Source organism: Pagrus major, chromosome 23 (genome assembly GCF_040436345.1).
Source record: "Pagrus major chromosome 23, Pma_NU_1.0".
NCBI classification, from domain to species: Eukaryota; Metazoa; Chordata; class Actinopteri; order Spariformes; family Sparidae; genus Pagrus; species Pagrus major.
The window spans coordinates 9854627-9871851 of NC_133237.1; the positions used below are offsets into that span (position 1 = coordinate 9854627).

At 39.6% G+C, this 17225-nt stretch overlaps 2 protein-coding genes across 2 annotated transcripts; both read right to left on the reverse strand.

The window, feature by feature from the left end:
- Nucleotides 1-520: 520 nt before the first annotated feature.
- On the reverse strand, nt 521-5129 carry slc25a17 (solute carrier family 25 member 17). The gene is made up of 9 exons (XM_073494362.1): nt 4953-5129; nt 4489-4549; nt 4326-4392; nt 3883-4034; nt 3463-3579; nt 3217-3365; nt 2229-2324; nt 1968-2053; nt 521-790 (listed from the first exon to the last, which is right to left on the reverse strand). The coding sequence occupies exons 1-9, from the start codon at nt 5007-5009 to the stop codon at nt 637-639; spliced, it is 939 nt and encodes a 312-aa protein (XP_073350463.1). The 5' UTR covers nt 5010-5129; the 3' UTR covers nt 521-636.
- Nucleotides 5130-6594: 1465 nt separating this feature from the next.
- rpusd1 (RNA pseudouridine synthase domain containing 1) lies at nt 6595-9788 on the reverse strand. Its single transcript, XM_073494465.1, has 6 exons — nt 9719-9788; nt 8799-9022; nt 8595-8718; nt 8368-8470; nt 7892-7993; nt 6595-7670 (listed from the first exon to the last, which is right to left on the reverse strand). Exons 2-6 carry the CDS (start codon nt 8987-8989, stop codon nt 7270-7272), a joined length of 921 nt encoding a protein of 306 aa, XP_073350566.1. The 5' UTR covers nt 8990-9022; nt 9719-9788; the 3' UTR covers nt 6595-7269.
- Between the last annotated feature and the right edge of the window lie 7437 nt (nt 9789-17225).

The following is a 17225-nucleotide window of genomic DNA, read 5'->3' on the forward strand; positions in this document are numbered from 1 at the left end:
TAAATCCTCTCTCTTTCGACTCTCAAACTGGTCAATGGGATGAGTCTGTGTTCAGACAGAGAACAGGTTGTGGTCGTCTGTGTGAAAATCTCACTTTGACCAAAGGATGCAGTCAGAGGTGGTCTGTAGGGAACTTGGCTGTGGGGCTCTGTGGACCGAAGGCCTTGACTTTGGATGCTCAGGCTCAGAAAGAAACATTTAATTTGGTTTCATTTCTGTTCAAATGAAACTCACAATATATCTTTCAATAATGCTTCTTTTGTTTTCAGTTCAGAGCCTGATGATGTGTTGAGACCAGTAAATAACTGAGTGAAACTTTGATAGACTGTGGGTCTGCTGTTTCAACGGGGAGAATAAAGGTTTTCCTTGTACAGATCTGTATGGTGGATCATCTCTGACTGTCCTCAGTCTGGATCTGCACTAAGGCAGTGTTCATCGTTGAATTCCTATTTCTACAACCTGGAGATCACATGCTCAGGTTGGGCCCTTAGTGACATCAGTTATTAAAAAAACTAGTTACTGAAAACGAAAAACATCCATTTAATCATTTCATCAAGTCATCAGGAGAAAATCAGCAGGCATCAGTTCATTCGCAATCAGTGATCAAGTGTCCATGGTTGTGAGGTGTCTTGCTAGTTAGCGTTTCTTGTAGTGGTTGTTGCTCAGTCCCATGGCTCTGAAGGTGCAGCTGGCAATCTTCTCATAGAGAAGGAACATGAGAGCAGCAGTCAGCACCGTCTGCAGCAGCTTGGCCTCCAGGCCTTTAAACAGACCCAACATGCCGTTCTTCCTGTAGAAGGAAAATATAATGGTTAAAAAGACAATGGGCCTCAGGCAAGAAACCACCTGTACGGACAGATTTCTTCTTAGTGTGAACCAGATTTACGAGTTGTCCAGACCTGTTGTGCGAATCATGTACAGATAGTCTGACTGACTGACATGACTTTCTCCACAGGGGAAATAAAATATTAATTTGGCCTGAAATCATAACACCTTAATCTGACTGAATCTGAATCTTAAATATTATAACAAAATTAAGTCAAATAAATACATTTGTCACAGACTGCTCAGCTTTTGTAAGGCGTTTTTTAGCACCTAACTTCATATAAAATCATTCCTTCTTTAGTTCATTCACAGTACAGCACTGCTCTGATGACACGTTGTTGGCAACTGTACTATAAATATTTTCTTCAATTGTTTCAGCTCCCCTAAAATGACTTCTAAATCTGTTATCTTTTTGTTTGCTGATGAAATCGATATCCTTATATGGCCATTTAGGGGCGTTGATAATGATGCTCAGATCTCATGAATGTGCACATACTCATGAACAGGTGGCATTAAATAAGTTTAGTCATTTTGGAACACTTGTACACGCAAACCTAGAAGGGAAAACTACAAGCGATTTAGGATATGAATATGAAAATGTTCTTGCATGAGGCCCATTGTTCAGACTGCAGGAAAATCAAGACATATCTCTAAAATTATTTTTTAAGTTGCCATAAAAGCAAGTTGTAGGCCAGATGATGGAGATGTGCTCTCTAGTTCTTCACAGCAAGAACAAGTCATGCTGACAAAACATGCTCTAGGTCACTGCACGTCATTTTAAATTATGTAAAGAACTGTTAGAAACCTGATTTGAGAGGCGAAACTGAGATATACCAGCTATGAATGATTGAAAATGAAAGGTGTAATTTATTCGCTGTCATCCAGATTACCTAAAACCAAGCCGATTCTAATCTTAATATACCAAAACCAGATTTGGGTAGCCAGTCTGAACACAGTCACTGTTGGTATACCACCTTTTTAAAACAAACACAATTTAAAGGGATTCTAACTGCATGTCAGAATTCACCGTTGCATTATGCATTACAAAATTAAAAATGCAATGTTAGTTTAAATCTGTGTGTGTGTGTGTGTGTGTGTGTGTGTGTGAGTGTGTGTGTGTGTGTGTGTTTGCTTGCACCCACCTCGCTCTGTTGACCAATAGACACTTGATAGTCCTCAGGCTGGACAGCAGTTTTGACTTGTCCTTTGACTCGTTGAACTGACCGAACTGTAGTAATTGTAAAACAAAAAGCAAATACTTGCTCTTCAAAGAGTAGAATTTTTAAATACTTACTTAATATAAATAAGAAATATACATTCCTAGACAAAATTTCATCCAACCACATGCCTCTCATTTTACATGTGTAAACAAAGACCCACAGGCACAGACATACAAAACTTACCCTAAGAATGGACTGTATAGTCTGCAGTGGGTATGTAACAGTGGTGGCAACAGCTTTAGCAACTGCACCGATGAGGAAGACCTCGACAGACGACAGCTTGAGGGATAAAAGACAAACACATTTTCACATTATTAGTGGAACAGTGGCCACCTCTGAGGAGTATGGTTGTCAACACCTAACTGCGTATGTGAATATGTGACACACCATCAGATTACCCTTAACTATTATATTTATCCACAATTGCGCCAAAAATAGTCAACATGCTTTATAGGTATGGAATTGGGCACACATCCATCAAGACTGTCTGCTTCTTTACCTCTGTTTAAGCCACACAAAAATCATGTGAACAGATTTACCGAGCGTCGGCATATCGAGTGTCTACTCATCCAGATGATGGGATGATCTGAAGTAACTTCCATAGCTTTGAATTTTCAATCGTTAATTGCAAGCATCTATAAGTGTCTTTCATTTATTTTATTCCCATGATGTGGCAGTATTATCACTTACTTTTAAAATCAATTTTACACATTTTTAAATGATTTCAATTCCTGAAGAAATAAAGTACATAAAGAAAAAAGTAATCTAGACTAATTTCCTCTGTGAATGCAGTCTCTTAGAGCTGAATAACCAATCAGGATAGTAGACAGGAGGTTTAACATAGTTTGGGCTTTAATTACATATTGTTGATATTTTATGTTTATGTTTTATGTTCCTAATAGATTTTTGTTTTCTCTCTTAAATATCGATATTGGCAGAGGCTGAAATGATATTGAACATCAGCAACAAAGTCAGAATAAGAGAATAATGAATAATAAAAACATGATATTGTAATTTTCAAGTCAAATCGTTCAACTGTATTCTTTATATATCCTTCTCCTACCTTTTACCCAGCATTCTCTGCTCTTAAATACTGCTCTATTTCGTCATCTTTCCTTAAGATGTTTGTTTTCTCCTGGTCCTTACCTCATCTCTCTCGACTCTCACTCACCTCTCGGGGAACTCCTCTCCTCAGCTGCCTCTTCAGGCCTTCATAAATCATGAACTGGATGGCGGGGTTCAGCACCAGCAGCAGGGACGGGAAGGTGCCGTTCCACAGTGCTCCCACACCCTCATCGCGGATGATCTGCACAAATGCATCTGCAAAAAACAAAAGAGAAAAATAGAAATGATTGAACTCAGTGTATTGGACTCACTTAAAAGAACATAAAAGCATGATCACATAATGACGATTTACCCCGAATGCCAGAGTAGTTGGTGGGACGTATGTCTGAGCTGCGAAATTTGGAACCTTGTAGCTTCAGCCTGGTGTTGACGACCCACAGAGGAGTGGTAACCAGTACGTTTATAACACCTGAAGACAAGAAGGCAGATTAAACTCAAGCCAACAACCAAAGCAAACACTCACTGGGGTTAAGTGTCAGCATTTGCAAATCTTGTAGCATTGTTTCGTAACACTATCTATACACTGGGAACATTACATAGCTGGTCTCTGGAGACACATTTAAAAGTTTTGTTGGAAATTGACAAGAAAAGTTCATGTTAGAGGTCGACCTGCTCAGTCATAAAGAAACGTTTATGGACTCTGAAATTAGATGGACTTTCTTGTCCTGAGTCACTTAGACAACGCTTTATGATCTGAGTTCATGAGGCTTACCTGCAGCGATGCCTACGATTAAGTCAGTGCTGGGTGACGACTGCTTTCCCTTCAGCCAGCTAGCCTTGAGGCTGTGGAAGCAGTAGAAGTAGACAAAGTTGGAGCAGCACAAGCTGCAGATGACCGGGAACCAACCTCTGTATGGAGCAAGTCTGCAAAGTGGGGACAGTAGACACAGTAACATATTTTAGCACTCTGCACCTGCTGTACTGTAGTGAGCATATTGTGCAAATAATGGGAGAGTTAATGGCGTGAACACTGGACATTAAAGGCATAATTTCAACTTCATTTCCCACATTTGTTGTATTCAAAATAACTATGGGTATACTGTGCTTATGTAGACATAGGATCTGTGTACATACTGACAAAACTAACACAGAGAATCAACAATTTACTGGCAAAAAACTAAATCAAATCTGGGCTGACACATTTTTTTCACTCACAGTCCTTCCTCTTTGACAATGTCTGCCAGAATAGCTGGAGTTGACTTGGCCTTCCTATTTTCATCCACTAAGCACAAACAAAGAGACAACTTGTTTTAATTAAATACATTACACTGATTATCATAATAACTGTAAATAAGACTGCGTCACTAGTGTTTCTTACCCTGAAGCCTCAGTCTGGCAGTATCAAGGGGGAAGAACACTGTCATGGCAGTCACACTTCCCTAAAACAGTGGATAGACTCAGCATTTACAGGAATGGAAGAGATCTTACACCAAACACCATTAACAATTCTAACAATTACAGGGCACATAATAGCACGGAGACCGAATATACAGCATTTTCTGAATGATCATAAAACACTAAATTCGGCAGGTTTGTTGGGTTATATGTTACACCAACTATTGCCGAATTGAAAGGTTGGTCACAACATTTGAAGATTTACACATCTTGGTCTATTTAATATGATATGTGGCGCTAACAGGTCTTAAACATCAGGACACGCAACATTTTGAATGGAGTTCTGTGTGGAAGATTTACAGCGTATGAGAGCCAATCAAACAGTTGTAGCTGCTGTCACTATACACTCAACATCAGGAATGAATGTTGACAGTAAGGCTAACTTACCACTGCTCCTGATACAGCATGGACCAAACTCTCGTACGAGAAAACCTCGGAGCTCATTTTTAATCTATTTTGTGCTTCCGACCTTCTGCTCGACTAAAATATAACCATTAACCAATTGGTTAAAGTCTATAACTAAAGCAAAACAGCTGCTAAGTCCACACACTGGTGCTGACTGTTTATCAGGGATCGCTTCCTTGTGGATGACCCTCGCAGACGTTTTCTACTAAACACGGATGCATCATGGGTAACGTAGTTCTCTTCATAGTACCCGTTATGATTAGTTTTGACCTAATTCCTCTAAAATATAAACGAAGTGCCTTAGTTCACATTCAAAATATTTGTAATTTTTGACTCTTTTACCTTTTAGGAGTATTTGCACGATCAATCCAAGCAGAGATTCGAGGACGAAATGATGCATTACTACTAATACTACAACTTTCTACATTTAACTCGGTATATTTGTGTTATTAATGAGGATTTTCCTCAAGCTGCTTAGCACTCTCGACAACATCTCATCCGAAGTGCTTGTCACACAGATCCTTCCTGTACAACTTTGTTTTATACTAACCTTGTAATAAAGTGCCAATGATTATCACACTGCATAACATTATTACACTGCAAGTATTTTCCTCACTATTACTATACCCATTATATTAGGCATGTAGAAATACTTGCACTTCCCCTGATGTTACTTTGAGAAGTGCAGGAAAAGTTTACTCTTTCATTTATAGAACTCCTAAAAAATGGTGGTCCTTTCGGGGCAAGAACTAGCCCATGCCTTCCATCGCTTGCTTTTACATATAGAGTATTACTATGAAGCTGCTGTTATTACACTGGTTTATTTAACAGCATCTCCAATCAACAATTTAACAATTTTCAATCTACACTTCCTTTGAATTTTTTGCATAATTGACACCAGCGGTGATCTAAAGTACTTTGAAAAAGGTGTAATTATGGTCGTGACCGGCATCTTAAAGATACCTTTATGGAGTTGCAGTGGGCTAACAAACAGCAGCTGTGAGCTGGAGTACACCACTATGGTGCAGCAACAGAACATGAGGGCCTCAACCTATGATGCAAAATGAAAACTGCAGGCGAGCCACTGTAGTAATCATGAGCTGTATGGTGCCTTATGCTATATGTGCAGTAACAGGTAGCAGTAGCTGTGTGAGTGGCCTCAGAGCTCAACACATCACATTTGCATGAACCCTTCATGCTTGTTTCATGACTGCAGTGATATGTGGCAGCTGTTATCAGGGCCTAATGTGGTTCACACTAGCAGTTTCTATATTTCTGGTCATGAATTGTTTATTCACATTGATAATTCAATCATTGCTGCCATGGACCTCTTGGTGACCTCTCTCTATCATCCTCTTTTCACAGACTATTACTTCCATTTTGTTATACTGTATGACATCATTGTACTCTACAGGATATTCAGTGCCCTTGAATTGTCCCTGCACCCTTCCTCTGATGTCTTTTCAGTCAACTTACGACTGATTATTTTTGGCTTGTTCCTTGTCTTGTAGTGTCCATTAGCTGGATTGCTCCAGATGTGTGTTTAACCTACACATTTCTTGATTATACACATTTGCTCTACAAATGGCTGCAACAGTTATGATTTAGAAAAGGAAGCTGAATCCTTGTTTTCTTTGATTTATTGTTTTATATTAGTACTGAACCACGATTCATTTGAGGACATTTATTTTACATTGACATAAAAGCTTTATTTATGTTAAACAGTCTGATTAAAAGCTTTGAAACAGACATCAAAATGAAAAATAAAATCATTAATCCTCTTACAGACACAGTTTAATTGCAAAGACACATCCAGTGCTATATTGTTATTTGCTTTTACACAGGGTTCCATGTACGTCACAACCACGTAGTGAGGTCGTCTAAACATATATAGCATAGACGTATCACAAAGACCACCACCTTGATTTCTAACACTCTTGAAAGTGGAATGTGTATTAGAAAAATCAATGGCATCTACCCAGCATCTCCCTTATGAACATAAACTTGGAGCAAGGCACTTATCTCATAGCGACTGCAATAAAACTGCTCAGTAAGCACTGGTTATAGTTGGCAGCTACCAGTTGTACGGATTGTTTAAGAGAGCAGCAGCTTACATGCTCAACCAAGTCTTCTCTTACATGTTGGTAAGTGGTTTATGAGGGAATTAGGATACTGGTTCACCTCCATGTATGCCATTTAAATGCAGTTAGCTGCAACAGCGGTCAATGAGATGGAGCATGATCAACATGGCCTCCATAAATAAACATCTAAAATAAATAAATAAAAAATGATTAATACATTAGTCTCCAGCCCATTCACTCAGCCAATCCTGACACTGCCTCCTCTGCTCCTCACTCTCCTCCACAGTCCTTCCTTTCCTCCTCTCCTCCTTCTTTCTTGCCCTCTCCCTCTCCTCCTCTTTGATCTTCCTGTCCTCCTCTGCCCTGCGCTCCAGCAGGGCGTCCACAGTGGCCGCGAGTGTCCGTAACGAGCGCTGAGGAAGCCACTTGGGATCCTCAGTGGGAAGAAAGGGGTCTCCAGCTGAGACGAGCAGGGGCTGAGGTTCCAGGGGAATGTGGAGGAGGTGGGCGTGCAGCATCATGCGGTAAGGGGCGTCATCCGCTCCCGAGCTGTAGGTGAAGTCCCCAACGATGGGGTGGCCTATCGCACTGCAATGGACCCTCAACTGGTGGGTGCGGCCTGGGGAGTAAAAGATAGTAGTGAGGTGCAAGAAATGGAGACAGACTCTTCACAGCTGTAGCAGAGCATTTTAATGAACCACACAGGTTATTTCAAGGTCAGGATAATCCTTCTCTGAAGTCCTTTCTCGGAAATAAGTATCCAGTGGTATAGACAGACAGATGCTTAAATTCTTATCAGTTATCCCTCATATGACACGAAAAAAAATGCAGTGTTTTTACCAGTGAGTGGCTGCAGCAGCACCTTGGTGACAGGGTCTCCATCATACAAGCCATACTCCATGACCATCAGCTCAGTTTGGCAAGGTTTGGGGTTCTCACAACCTAACGAGAGAAGGATGTGGGAAGATAAATAGTCTTTAGTTATCTTTCTGATAAACTCTACACAAACTTTAAATGTAGGCATGTTTCCCTCAGCCTAGTTGAGTTGAATGAGTAGGTGGGGCAGTGTATAAAAGTTCAGCAATGCCATGCATTCATAATCAAGTATTCAACAAGTTCAACAGTTCCCCTACTCTAACCTAAAGCAAATGCCAAACCTAACCTTCAAACCAAGTCCTATCCTCAGCAGCCCTTAAAAGGTCTGTCTGAAAGTGAGCCAGTGTCCTCACTTCAAAGGTCTGACACTCATATTAGTTCTCACAAAGATAGCTAAGTACATACACACACACAGTTCAAGCTAAGCCAGGTTCATGTACCTTCTGTTCCCTCAACACACATCATGTGTGTTTTTCCCTCTGAGGAGTTCTTGCCGATGGAGAAGTCCAAAGTTTGTGTCTCTTTTTCCACCCAGCCACGTACCTGGGAGGCAATTTTTAAAATTTGTTTAATTTCCTTGAAGATCTTTTGATCACGCCACACACACAGATACATATGATAATACATCTGTTGCATGCACGTGTGTCACCGTGCTTATGTTACATACCAGGGCTAGGTAGGCCTTGGTGACGGTGCGGTCCTTGAAGCAGCGGTACGCCCGGCCAGCTGCAGCCTTATTGAGGGCAACACAAAGAGCTCCACTTGTGGAGAAATCCAACTGATGACAGAACCTGTAGGTTAGAGGAACAGATGACTGTTACTCTTGATGATGTGTATGAAATGATGTAGTTGATATTAGAGTGACTCTGACCTGAATCCATAGTAGGTGCTGGGGTCCGCCAGGTGAGGGAAGTGGTGCCGAAGTTGTGCCTGCACGGTTTGTTTCTCATACCACATCTTGCTATCGATGCGGATGTCCCAGTGCTTGTCGACCACAATGTAGTCATCGCTCTGGTACAGCACATGCAGGCTCTCCAGGCTGGCAGGTTTGGTGGTCATCATGTGCAGAGTTTAACTGACACAAGTCACGCAGGCCTGCAGAGACAAGGTGGTTGTCTTAATATTTCACTGTTCAAGTTTCATTATGATCGAATCTGGCAGTGTTACTCAGAGCCTTTAAGAGAAGTACTAGAATGTAAAAAGGACTACAACATCCCCTCTGAAATGTAAAGGTACAAAATAAATGGAAACTCTCCAATAAAGTACAAGTACTTCAATCTGCACTTTGAGTGAATGTACTTAGTTTTCGAGCACAGCTTTCAAAAATGTCTCTTGTGCAGTAAGACAGTTATAATACCATAGATTGTTTAAAAAAAAAAATGCTAGTTGAATTGCTTTGAGAATTTATTTTACTCAAAAAAAGGAATCTAAAGGGTTCAACTTTAAGGTCTTTTCATTTTTTTTACCCAGCAGCAAACCAGCGTTTTCAAAAGCCCGAGAGCCTGAAGAGACACCTTCCCCGGCTATGGTTACTTTAAATAGTCAGGAAGACAACTTTAAGGATAGACAGCAGCAGAGGCACATTATAGACTGTTTAGCATGTTTGCTAACCAGTCTATAATGTGCTACACTGGTTAGCAACCATGCTAGTTTGCTTGCTAACGTTACTGTATCTGTATGCTAACACCGTGAGATAACTAGCTATCTGTTAGCGTCACACTACTGCCACTGTCTGGTTATTTACCACGAACACCTAGCCAAGACTAATGTGTGGTGTATTTTTTGACATACCAAAAGTAAACGCACATCTGTATGGAAAGAAAGATGTAAACAAATCCACAAGTGCTGACACGGACATGCGCAGTCGGTTCTTCTTCTTCTTCTTTGGTTGTTATGGTGGATAAAACGCCAATGGGAGAGTTGTACAGCGCCATCTACTGTCCTGGAATGTGTCACATTGTGGCCTTTGTAAGACCCAGAACTGCTTCTTGTATGTTTTTTTTCCATTTTTTCCCCTTTTTAAAAAAAACATCTGTCAGTGTTACAGGTTTGAGCCGGTTCTTGATTGTACTCCGGACAGTTATTCAAGTGATTCAGTAAACCTCCTCACATATTCTACTGTACACTGATCTATACGTTGCATTCAGTCAAACTATAATGTTTTGGTCTAACACAGATTACCACACCATGACCCACCTACCCACTCATTTCACTAATTCCCACTATTTCCTGAAGTTTTTGCAGTATAGCCTACAAATTACACTTGTATTGTATTGTATTGTATGTATTTGGTATATATTTGTATATCTTTTATTATGTGTATACGTGTGTATTTACGTAATGTAACTGTATATCTTTATGTTCTGTTGTGTTGCCTATTTTATTGATTTGTGCTATTCCAATTTAAAATAGTTGTTTATACATCTTCTTTGTTTGTAGCTTGAAGGGCTTAGAACTGCATTACATTGCGCAATCCTGTATTATAAAATGACAATAAAGCAAAGCCTTGAACCTTAAACCTTGCTTCTTGGTAATGGATCCCAGAGATAACTCAATAAAGCTCTTGTTTTGTCCTCAAGCCTCTCTGTGGTCAGTTTGTGTCTGTGAGTCACCTCTAGTTTAGTACTTTTCTTCCTTTTTTACCTCATGACCCCTTAAAATGAAGCAATGCCTGCCTGTGTGGGCAGTTACACCATAAAGTGATTGTTCCTTCTCAGATTGTTTCACTTGGATAAATTATAGAGGCTGGTAAAAACTAACCAATACAAATTTTCCCCCAAAAAGAAAAGATTAGGTAAAGGTTAAACTTATCTCTTATCCTTTTAACTACCATGTGACCCCTCAGGCTCAGATTTATCATGTTCATATTCATGCAGACTTCTACATAAACCTTATATGTTTATTCAATTTTTACAGATAAAGTTACGGAGAACTTCTACATAAACAAAATGTATTTTTCTCAAGTGTTCATTGTTCAAGTATTAATAATAAACTAATGCATTTCTATTGTTTCTTCTGTCTCCTAAATAAATCACACATCAAGTTATCTGATCTATACCCTGATTCAACATGATAGAAAAAACACATTTAATGCAACCCTTTACATGTACTTAAAATACTCAGTCACTGTTTTAGACTTTATTTTCTTTAATGTGGACATGCAGGTTTGGTGAAGTGGAAACTGAATACAGCTTTTATTACAGCAGTTTTATTTTTACATGTTACTGGAAGAAAAGCACAAGTGTTACTACAACATTATTATTGATGCTGACTCACTGGCATAGGCATACTGAGACAATGAACAGAGCAATCACTAATGCTATTAGTTCCTCCAGTGAATTTCCTGCTATGACAAACTGCAACTGTGAATGTGTTAATCTCAGTTTGATATCCCATCCAATAAAGCAGATTACTGTAATTTCATTTTCTCTCCTGATTAATTTACTAAAATCAATTTTAATGGGCACATTTTTGGATTAGGGCAATACTACAGAGTCCATCATCTTGACACAGGGGATTGTGTTTATTGCATTTGTTTCATCTGTTTCTGCTCACCGCTCCAGGTCACTCACCTTTTCTCTGTGACGTCCGTAATCTCTCACCTCAACCTCCCCTCGACATTTTTATCTGGCAGGGGTCACCGGCTCTGATGACACGCTCCATCCAGTATTGTGAGCATGCTGTGCTGATGTGATGTTGTGTTTTCTGGTGTTGTTTTTCTGTATTTTGTCTAATGTTGTGGGGCTTTGCATCTCAAGTCCTTATATTGATACAGAAGGCAAACATTGCTTTAACTGTGTTATCTTCAACAGTCCAGCTGTCCTTAAACATTACGATTGCAGTGTTAGCTGCAGTAACAACTCACCTACTTCTACAAATATTACTTTACACACACAACTTTATTTTCTCAAACCACTCCTCCAGCAAACATCTTCTGTGTTGTGGGTCCATATTTTCAGCTTGTTCCAAACACTAATCATTCCTCAACACTAATTACCAGCTGCAACAGCATCGGCTGCAGGGAAGCAGGAAGTCAGTTTCAGTTGGTGGTGCTGAGGGGTCAGTACTATATAATGACATTCATGTTTTTTGTAGTCATTTGAATGATCAGGATAACTTATAATTGGCTGTTAGTTGGCTAATAGTAAGCTAATAGTTAGCCTATTAACAGCAGCCACATCAACTACAGTCAAAAACAGCAAGGAGATGAAAAGGGAGAGAAAGTCCCCAGACTCCATTATAAAATTGATGATCGCATCACCAAAGACGCATGTGAGCTTGTAGGCAGATCTGCCTGTTTGTCACTGTATACTGAGACTCCAGTCTGCTGTATAGTTCATACACTTAACTGACAAACCACAGGACAGTAGAGCAACTTCAGGCTTCATGACCAAATAAAGTCTTACATATCCTGTCGACACTTCAGTTCATACTGTCACACTCTTCCCACTTTCTCTCTCTGCTGAGAGTCTGTGTCACACTTTATTATTATAAATTGATGTTTTCTTTAATGCCTCGTTTCACCCCTAGTTCCCGCGTCCATGATCTGCTGGTTAAGTTATCACATTGTGAGTCTCTGTGTGTCGTCATGATAAAATAGACATCTATTGTAGCGGGAACTAACAGAGAAGAAGATTAGAGTATTTTGCTAACTGTTTATATGTCTGTCTGTCTGTGGACAGGTTTTTGTCAACGTGATTGCGTCACAACCATGCAAGAAGCAGTCACAGACCTTTACAGGTGCGTAGTTGACTACTGAGAACTTATGTAATGATAGTAGTAATCACTACTGAATATTCATGGGTCGGAAAGTGAACATGCTGAGGGCATTGGTCGCGGCTTGTGTGATCCCAGCTCCATCATGCTGTGACCTCTGCTTGGCTCAGAGTTAACAAATGATTGTTTGGAACATACTGTGCTGAAACACATTGGTTGAATAAAGTGCAAGCTCGTCCAGTAATCCCTGAACACAGCCAGGTATGAATGTGTTCTGAGAAGATCAAGAATCATTATATAATTGGCATTTCATAACCCAACACAGTCTGCCAATCTTCCAATCTGCCACTGTGTGTGTGTGTGTGTGTGTGTGTGTGTGTGTGTGTGTGTGTGTGTGTGTAAATGAGACAGGTGCGACTACAGACTGAGATTCAAACACACACACGCAAAGTGATGCACGTGGCACAACGCAGTTTCATTGGGAATCACAAACGTTTCTTTCAGATAACAGAGAAGATGACGAGGAGAGCTCTAAAACATTAAAGACATTCATTATGATCTCTTTCAATCACACGGCTCTACTTTTTTCCTTGATCCAAAACTGGATATTCTTTTGCTTTCTTATCTATTAAATCTCAACAACTAACTGGAAATATTACCAACTTTAAGATTACATCCTTGTGAAGAGACTAGAGGAAGGCTTTCTGAATGAAAACCCGCCTGGATGTCGTACTTCATGTCTGGATTTTGCTGACTTCATGGAATCCAAGGTGATTTTCTCCATCTTGGACTTCATCCTTTGTGCTCTTTGGATCTTTTGAGGAGCTTAAAAGCTTGGTAGAGAACTGGAACCAGACTGATAAAGGTGTCTATAATACGAGCTGTGTCTCACGGACTGGTATCATTTGATTCCTCCACAGGCGTGATTGTACGTGCAGTCTGGAGCTTTCAAGCTGAAGGTGTGACATAATAAACTGTGCACATCTCACCCTTTTTTGCCCTTAAATGTTTTTTATTTTGTTACTTTGGGACACTCTTCTCTTTCACCTTGCGACACCGCTAGTGTTGTGATCTGTCACCATGCCGAAGTCATTTCTGCAGGCTCGCTGTGAGGAGCCTATAATGACATCAGACTGGGGCTTCTTTCTGCTGCTGGCCCTGCTGCTGCTGGCTCTGGTCTATTTCTTCCTCTACCTGCCAGCTGAAGCCCAGCGAGCCCTGCTGGAGCAGGCGCTTAGGAGCAACAACACAACCACGGCAGTGACCACAGCCGACAAGGAGGACTGGCTCACAGATGAATAGGACAGACGGAAACACTGAAACATAGATGAAGAGCTTTAAGAATGCAGAAGTGACAGCAGAACAGTGGAACAGTGGATTAACCTGGTCTTAAGCGTGGTTTTCAAGAAGTCTGTGACAAAATGACAATGTGAACTGATTGAGTGGCTGCATTTTCTAGTGCTCTTCATGAGTCACATGTGATAAATGGCATCAAGGGACAGTCTGTGCAAGTAAAAATGTTATTAACTAAATTGTCTGTGGTTTTAGCTGCTGTTGATTGGCGGTTTGGGAGATTAAAAGCTACTTGACATCCCTTTAAGCAGGTGCCAAACTATCACCTGCCTCATTGTCAAATGCTTTCACAAAGATAAAAACAACACTGGAGCGAACACACAAATACACTCAGCTAATAGTTTCATTTCCAGAAATATACATCTTACATGAGAAGATTGACACCACTCTTACATCTTTATAGTTAAAGCAGCGACAAGGAATATTATTTTTGTTGATTCTGGCAGTCCCTGGGATCAAAAGCGGTGAAAGAAAGACGCAATTTTTTTACACACAGCTGTTTGCAGGATGCATTGCCATCAGGTAATGTTTGTGGGTGTGTAAGATTAATAACTGTGATGATGATGGTGAAACAAAGTAGACTTTGTTTTAGTGTCATTCAAACACAGATTTGGTTGCTGGGTTGTACAGTCGGGGATTGGACCAGATGGCAGGCTTTAAGGATAACATGGCATCAGCATTAAAATTAAAAGTTCCTTTAAGTCCGCTCAATATGAAGCTACAGCAGCAGTTGGTTAGCTTAGCTTAGCATAGCATAAAGAGTTTAATTCGGGGGAAACAGCTTGCTCTGAACAAATATAACAGAATTCACCTACTAGTGCTTTGAAAGCGCGCTACTTAAACAGACCCAACTTTAAGCCTATTTTTCCACGTTTTTAAACAAGTAATGAATGTTACAAGCTAAGCTAAGCTAAGCTAACTGACTGACTGATTTAACTGAGTGATATTAGAGTACCTGGTCTTATTATTAAACAAGAAATTAAAAGTTTAAGCTCTCGTTTGCCTTGTTTGGTCATTTCTCTTCATGTTGTAGCGTGGAAATACTTCAAGACAGTAAAAATAACTACAAAAGTATTCAATGAGTCAGATTTTGTCATTGGAAGGGATATGTTTCCCTTCCTAATCTGCTGAGTGGGTAGACTGGGTTTGAATTCTAAGAAAATGAGAAATGAGAAACATACTGGTTGTTTGAATTGCCTTTATTAAAAGATACAGGATACTAGAGTTGACACCAATATTTGCGGATGCAGCACTTGATCGTTACAGGCTGGGGCATGAGACACAGACAAATGTTTCCAGCTATCTGTGCCTTTAAAAATATCCCTGGATATACTGTACCTGCAATATATGGCAACCATTGACATCTGGATATTGCGTCAGTATCTTATTTTTTCAAAATCACATTAAATTTTACAATAAAGTCGTAAAAAAAGGAAGAGAGAATCTTGCTAAACCATGCAACACCCAACAAGCCAACATTTACAGTTAGTCTTAGATCACAACGATTTCAAATGGTATTTCAATGTTCAATATGTTCAGCAACAATGACAATATCATATCTAAAGACTTAACACAATAATGATATTTCTTATTTTTTAAGGACAATTACTTCATCCCTTGATATACGTTTTAGACTGTCGCTTTCAGCTACCATCTGAAAATGTTTCATTAATGTTCAAAGCAGAATCTTATTCACATCTTCTGTCCCTGGTATACGAGAGAGGTTTAGAAAGGGCTAATTTTGTTCTTTTTTTTTACTGAGCGAAGAGTTTCAAATCCTAAAGGACATACATGCACGTCTTTCTACAATATGCACAGTTCAGTTACAGTCTTTAATTGGTCTGCTCTTTCAAAAAGCTCCACAAAGACTCGAGAAGACAGGTGCTCTGAAAGCAAACTTCAATGTCACGACACACCATGTTTAAATTTGATAAAACACAAGTCAAAGATCTTGAGAGGTGATGCATCTCCTCTTCACAGTTAATTAATGGTTTGATAAGACAATATTCAGATGATTAGAGAGTCATTTTTATATATAATTTCAAAGTATTATTTTATTCCTTGTAGAGTTGATGATGTATACTATTTCCTGTGATATTTTAAAAGTATTTGCATGTTTGACTGAACACCTTAACTTAATTACTGAACAGACCAATTAATCTAAACCCTATGACATGGGTTAAAAAGATATGCTGCGACCAACAGAATATAATCTAAACCAGAGGGCTGACAGTGTAGAACAAAACTGAGACAAATGTATTTTTTCACCTCTACTATTATTCTCTTTCTCGCTGCTATTTGGGGGAAAAAAATCGTGCCTTAAGTTCTGGAACTACAGTTCCCATAATGTATTAGTCAAAAATTGGCACAGCTAAAAATATCCTAAATTAGTCTTCAGTGCACCCATGACACAGCTGTCACAGGAGCACTTTCACATTCAGAAACTGTAAAAACATGATGATTCTCAGGCAAGTTATAAGAAAAGTCTTTTTATACGATTTCTAAGTGGATTTATGGACGTTTGTTAAGGATGGACATTGGAGACAATGATATCGTCGGAAAGGCTTAGTCACTCGGAATGTAATAATGTGTATCATGTCTGTGTGTTTAGATTTGACTTATGACTAATGGTAGGTATATGAATTCTGATGCGAAGGGTGCGATCAGATGCTAATTGTTTTACAGTACTATAACTGCTCCATGAACCAGCCAGGTTTTCTGACAAATGTAGCGCACATTTTAACAGAATCTTTGAGAAAATTGGCAAAAAAAAAGTGAGTTATTGCGTCTTTCCATCCACTATTGATCCATTCTACACATGTGTGCAGGTCAGGTGCTCATGCCTGGCTTATGGGTAATTCTAACCCTAACCAATCTCAAACCACTCGTACATCGTAGAGCGGATCAGTCACGAATTGTCCAGTTGGGTTCCACTGAGACACTGCAGAAGAAGAGGGCGCAAACCTCAAATGGTGGAAACAATGTAGAAAATATAAAGTTAATATGGCATTTCTGTTCGTTTCATGTATAATTAGAAGAACGTTAAACCTCCACATCTGATTTTTTCCACTTTATTTCATCTCTCCGGTGAAGCAGAGGCTTCAGTGGACGTTTAAGTCACATTAATCCTCTACGTGTGTTTCCGTTGCACTTTGACTCAGCCAGGGGTAAAAACCTTTTTGTGATTTTCAATATTTCTTTTCCGATTTTCAGCATTTCCACGCAGTTT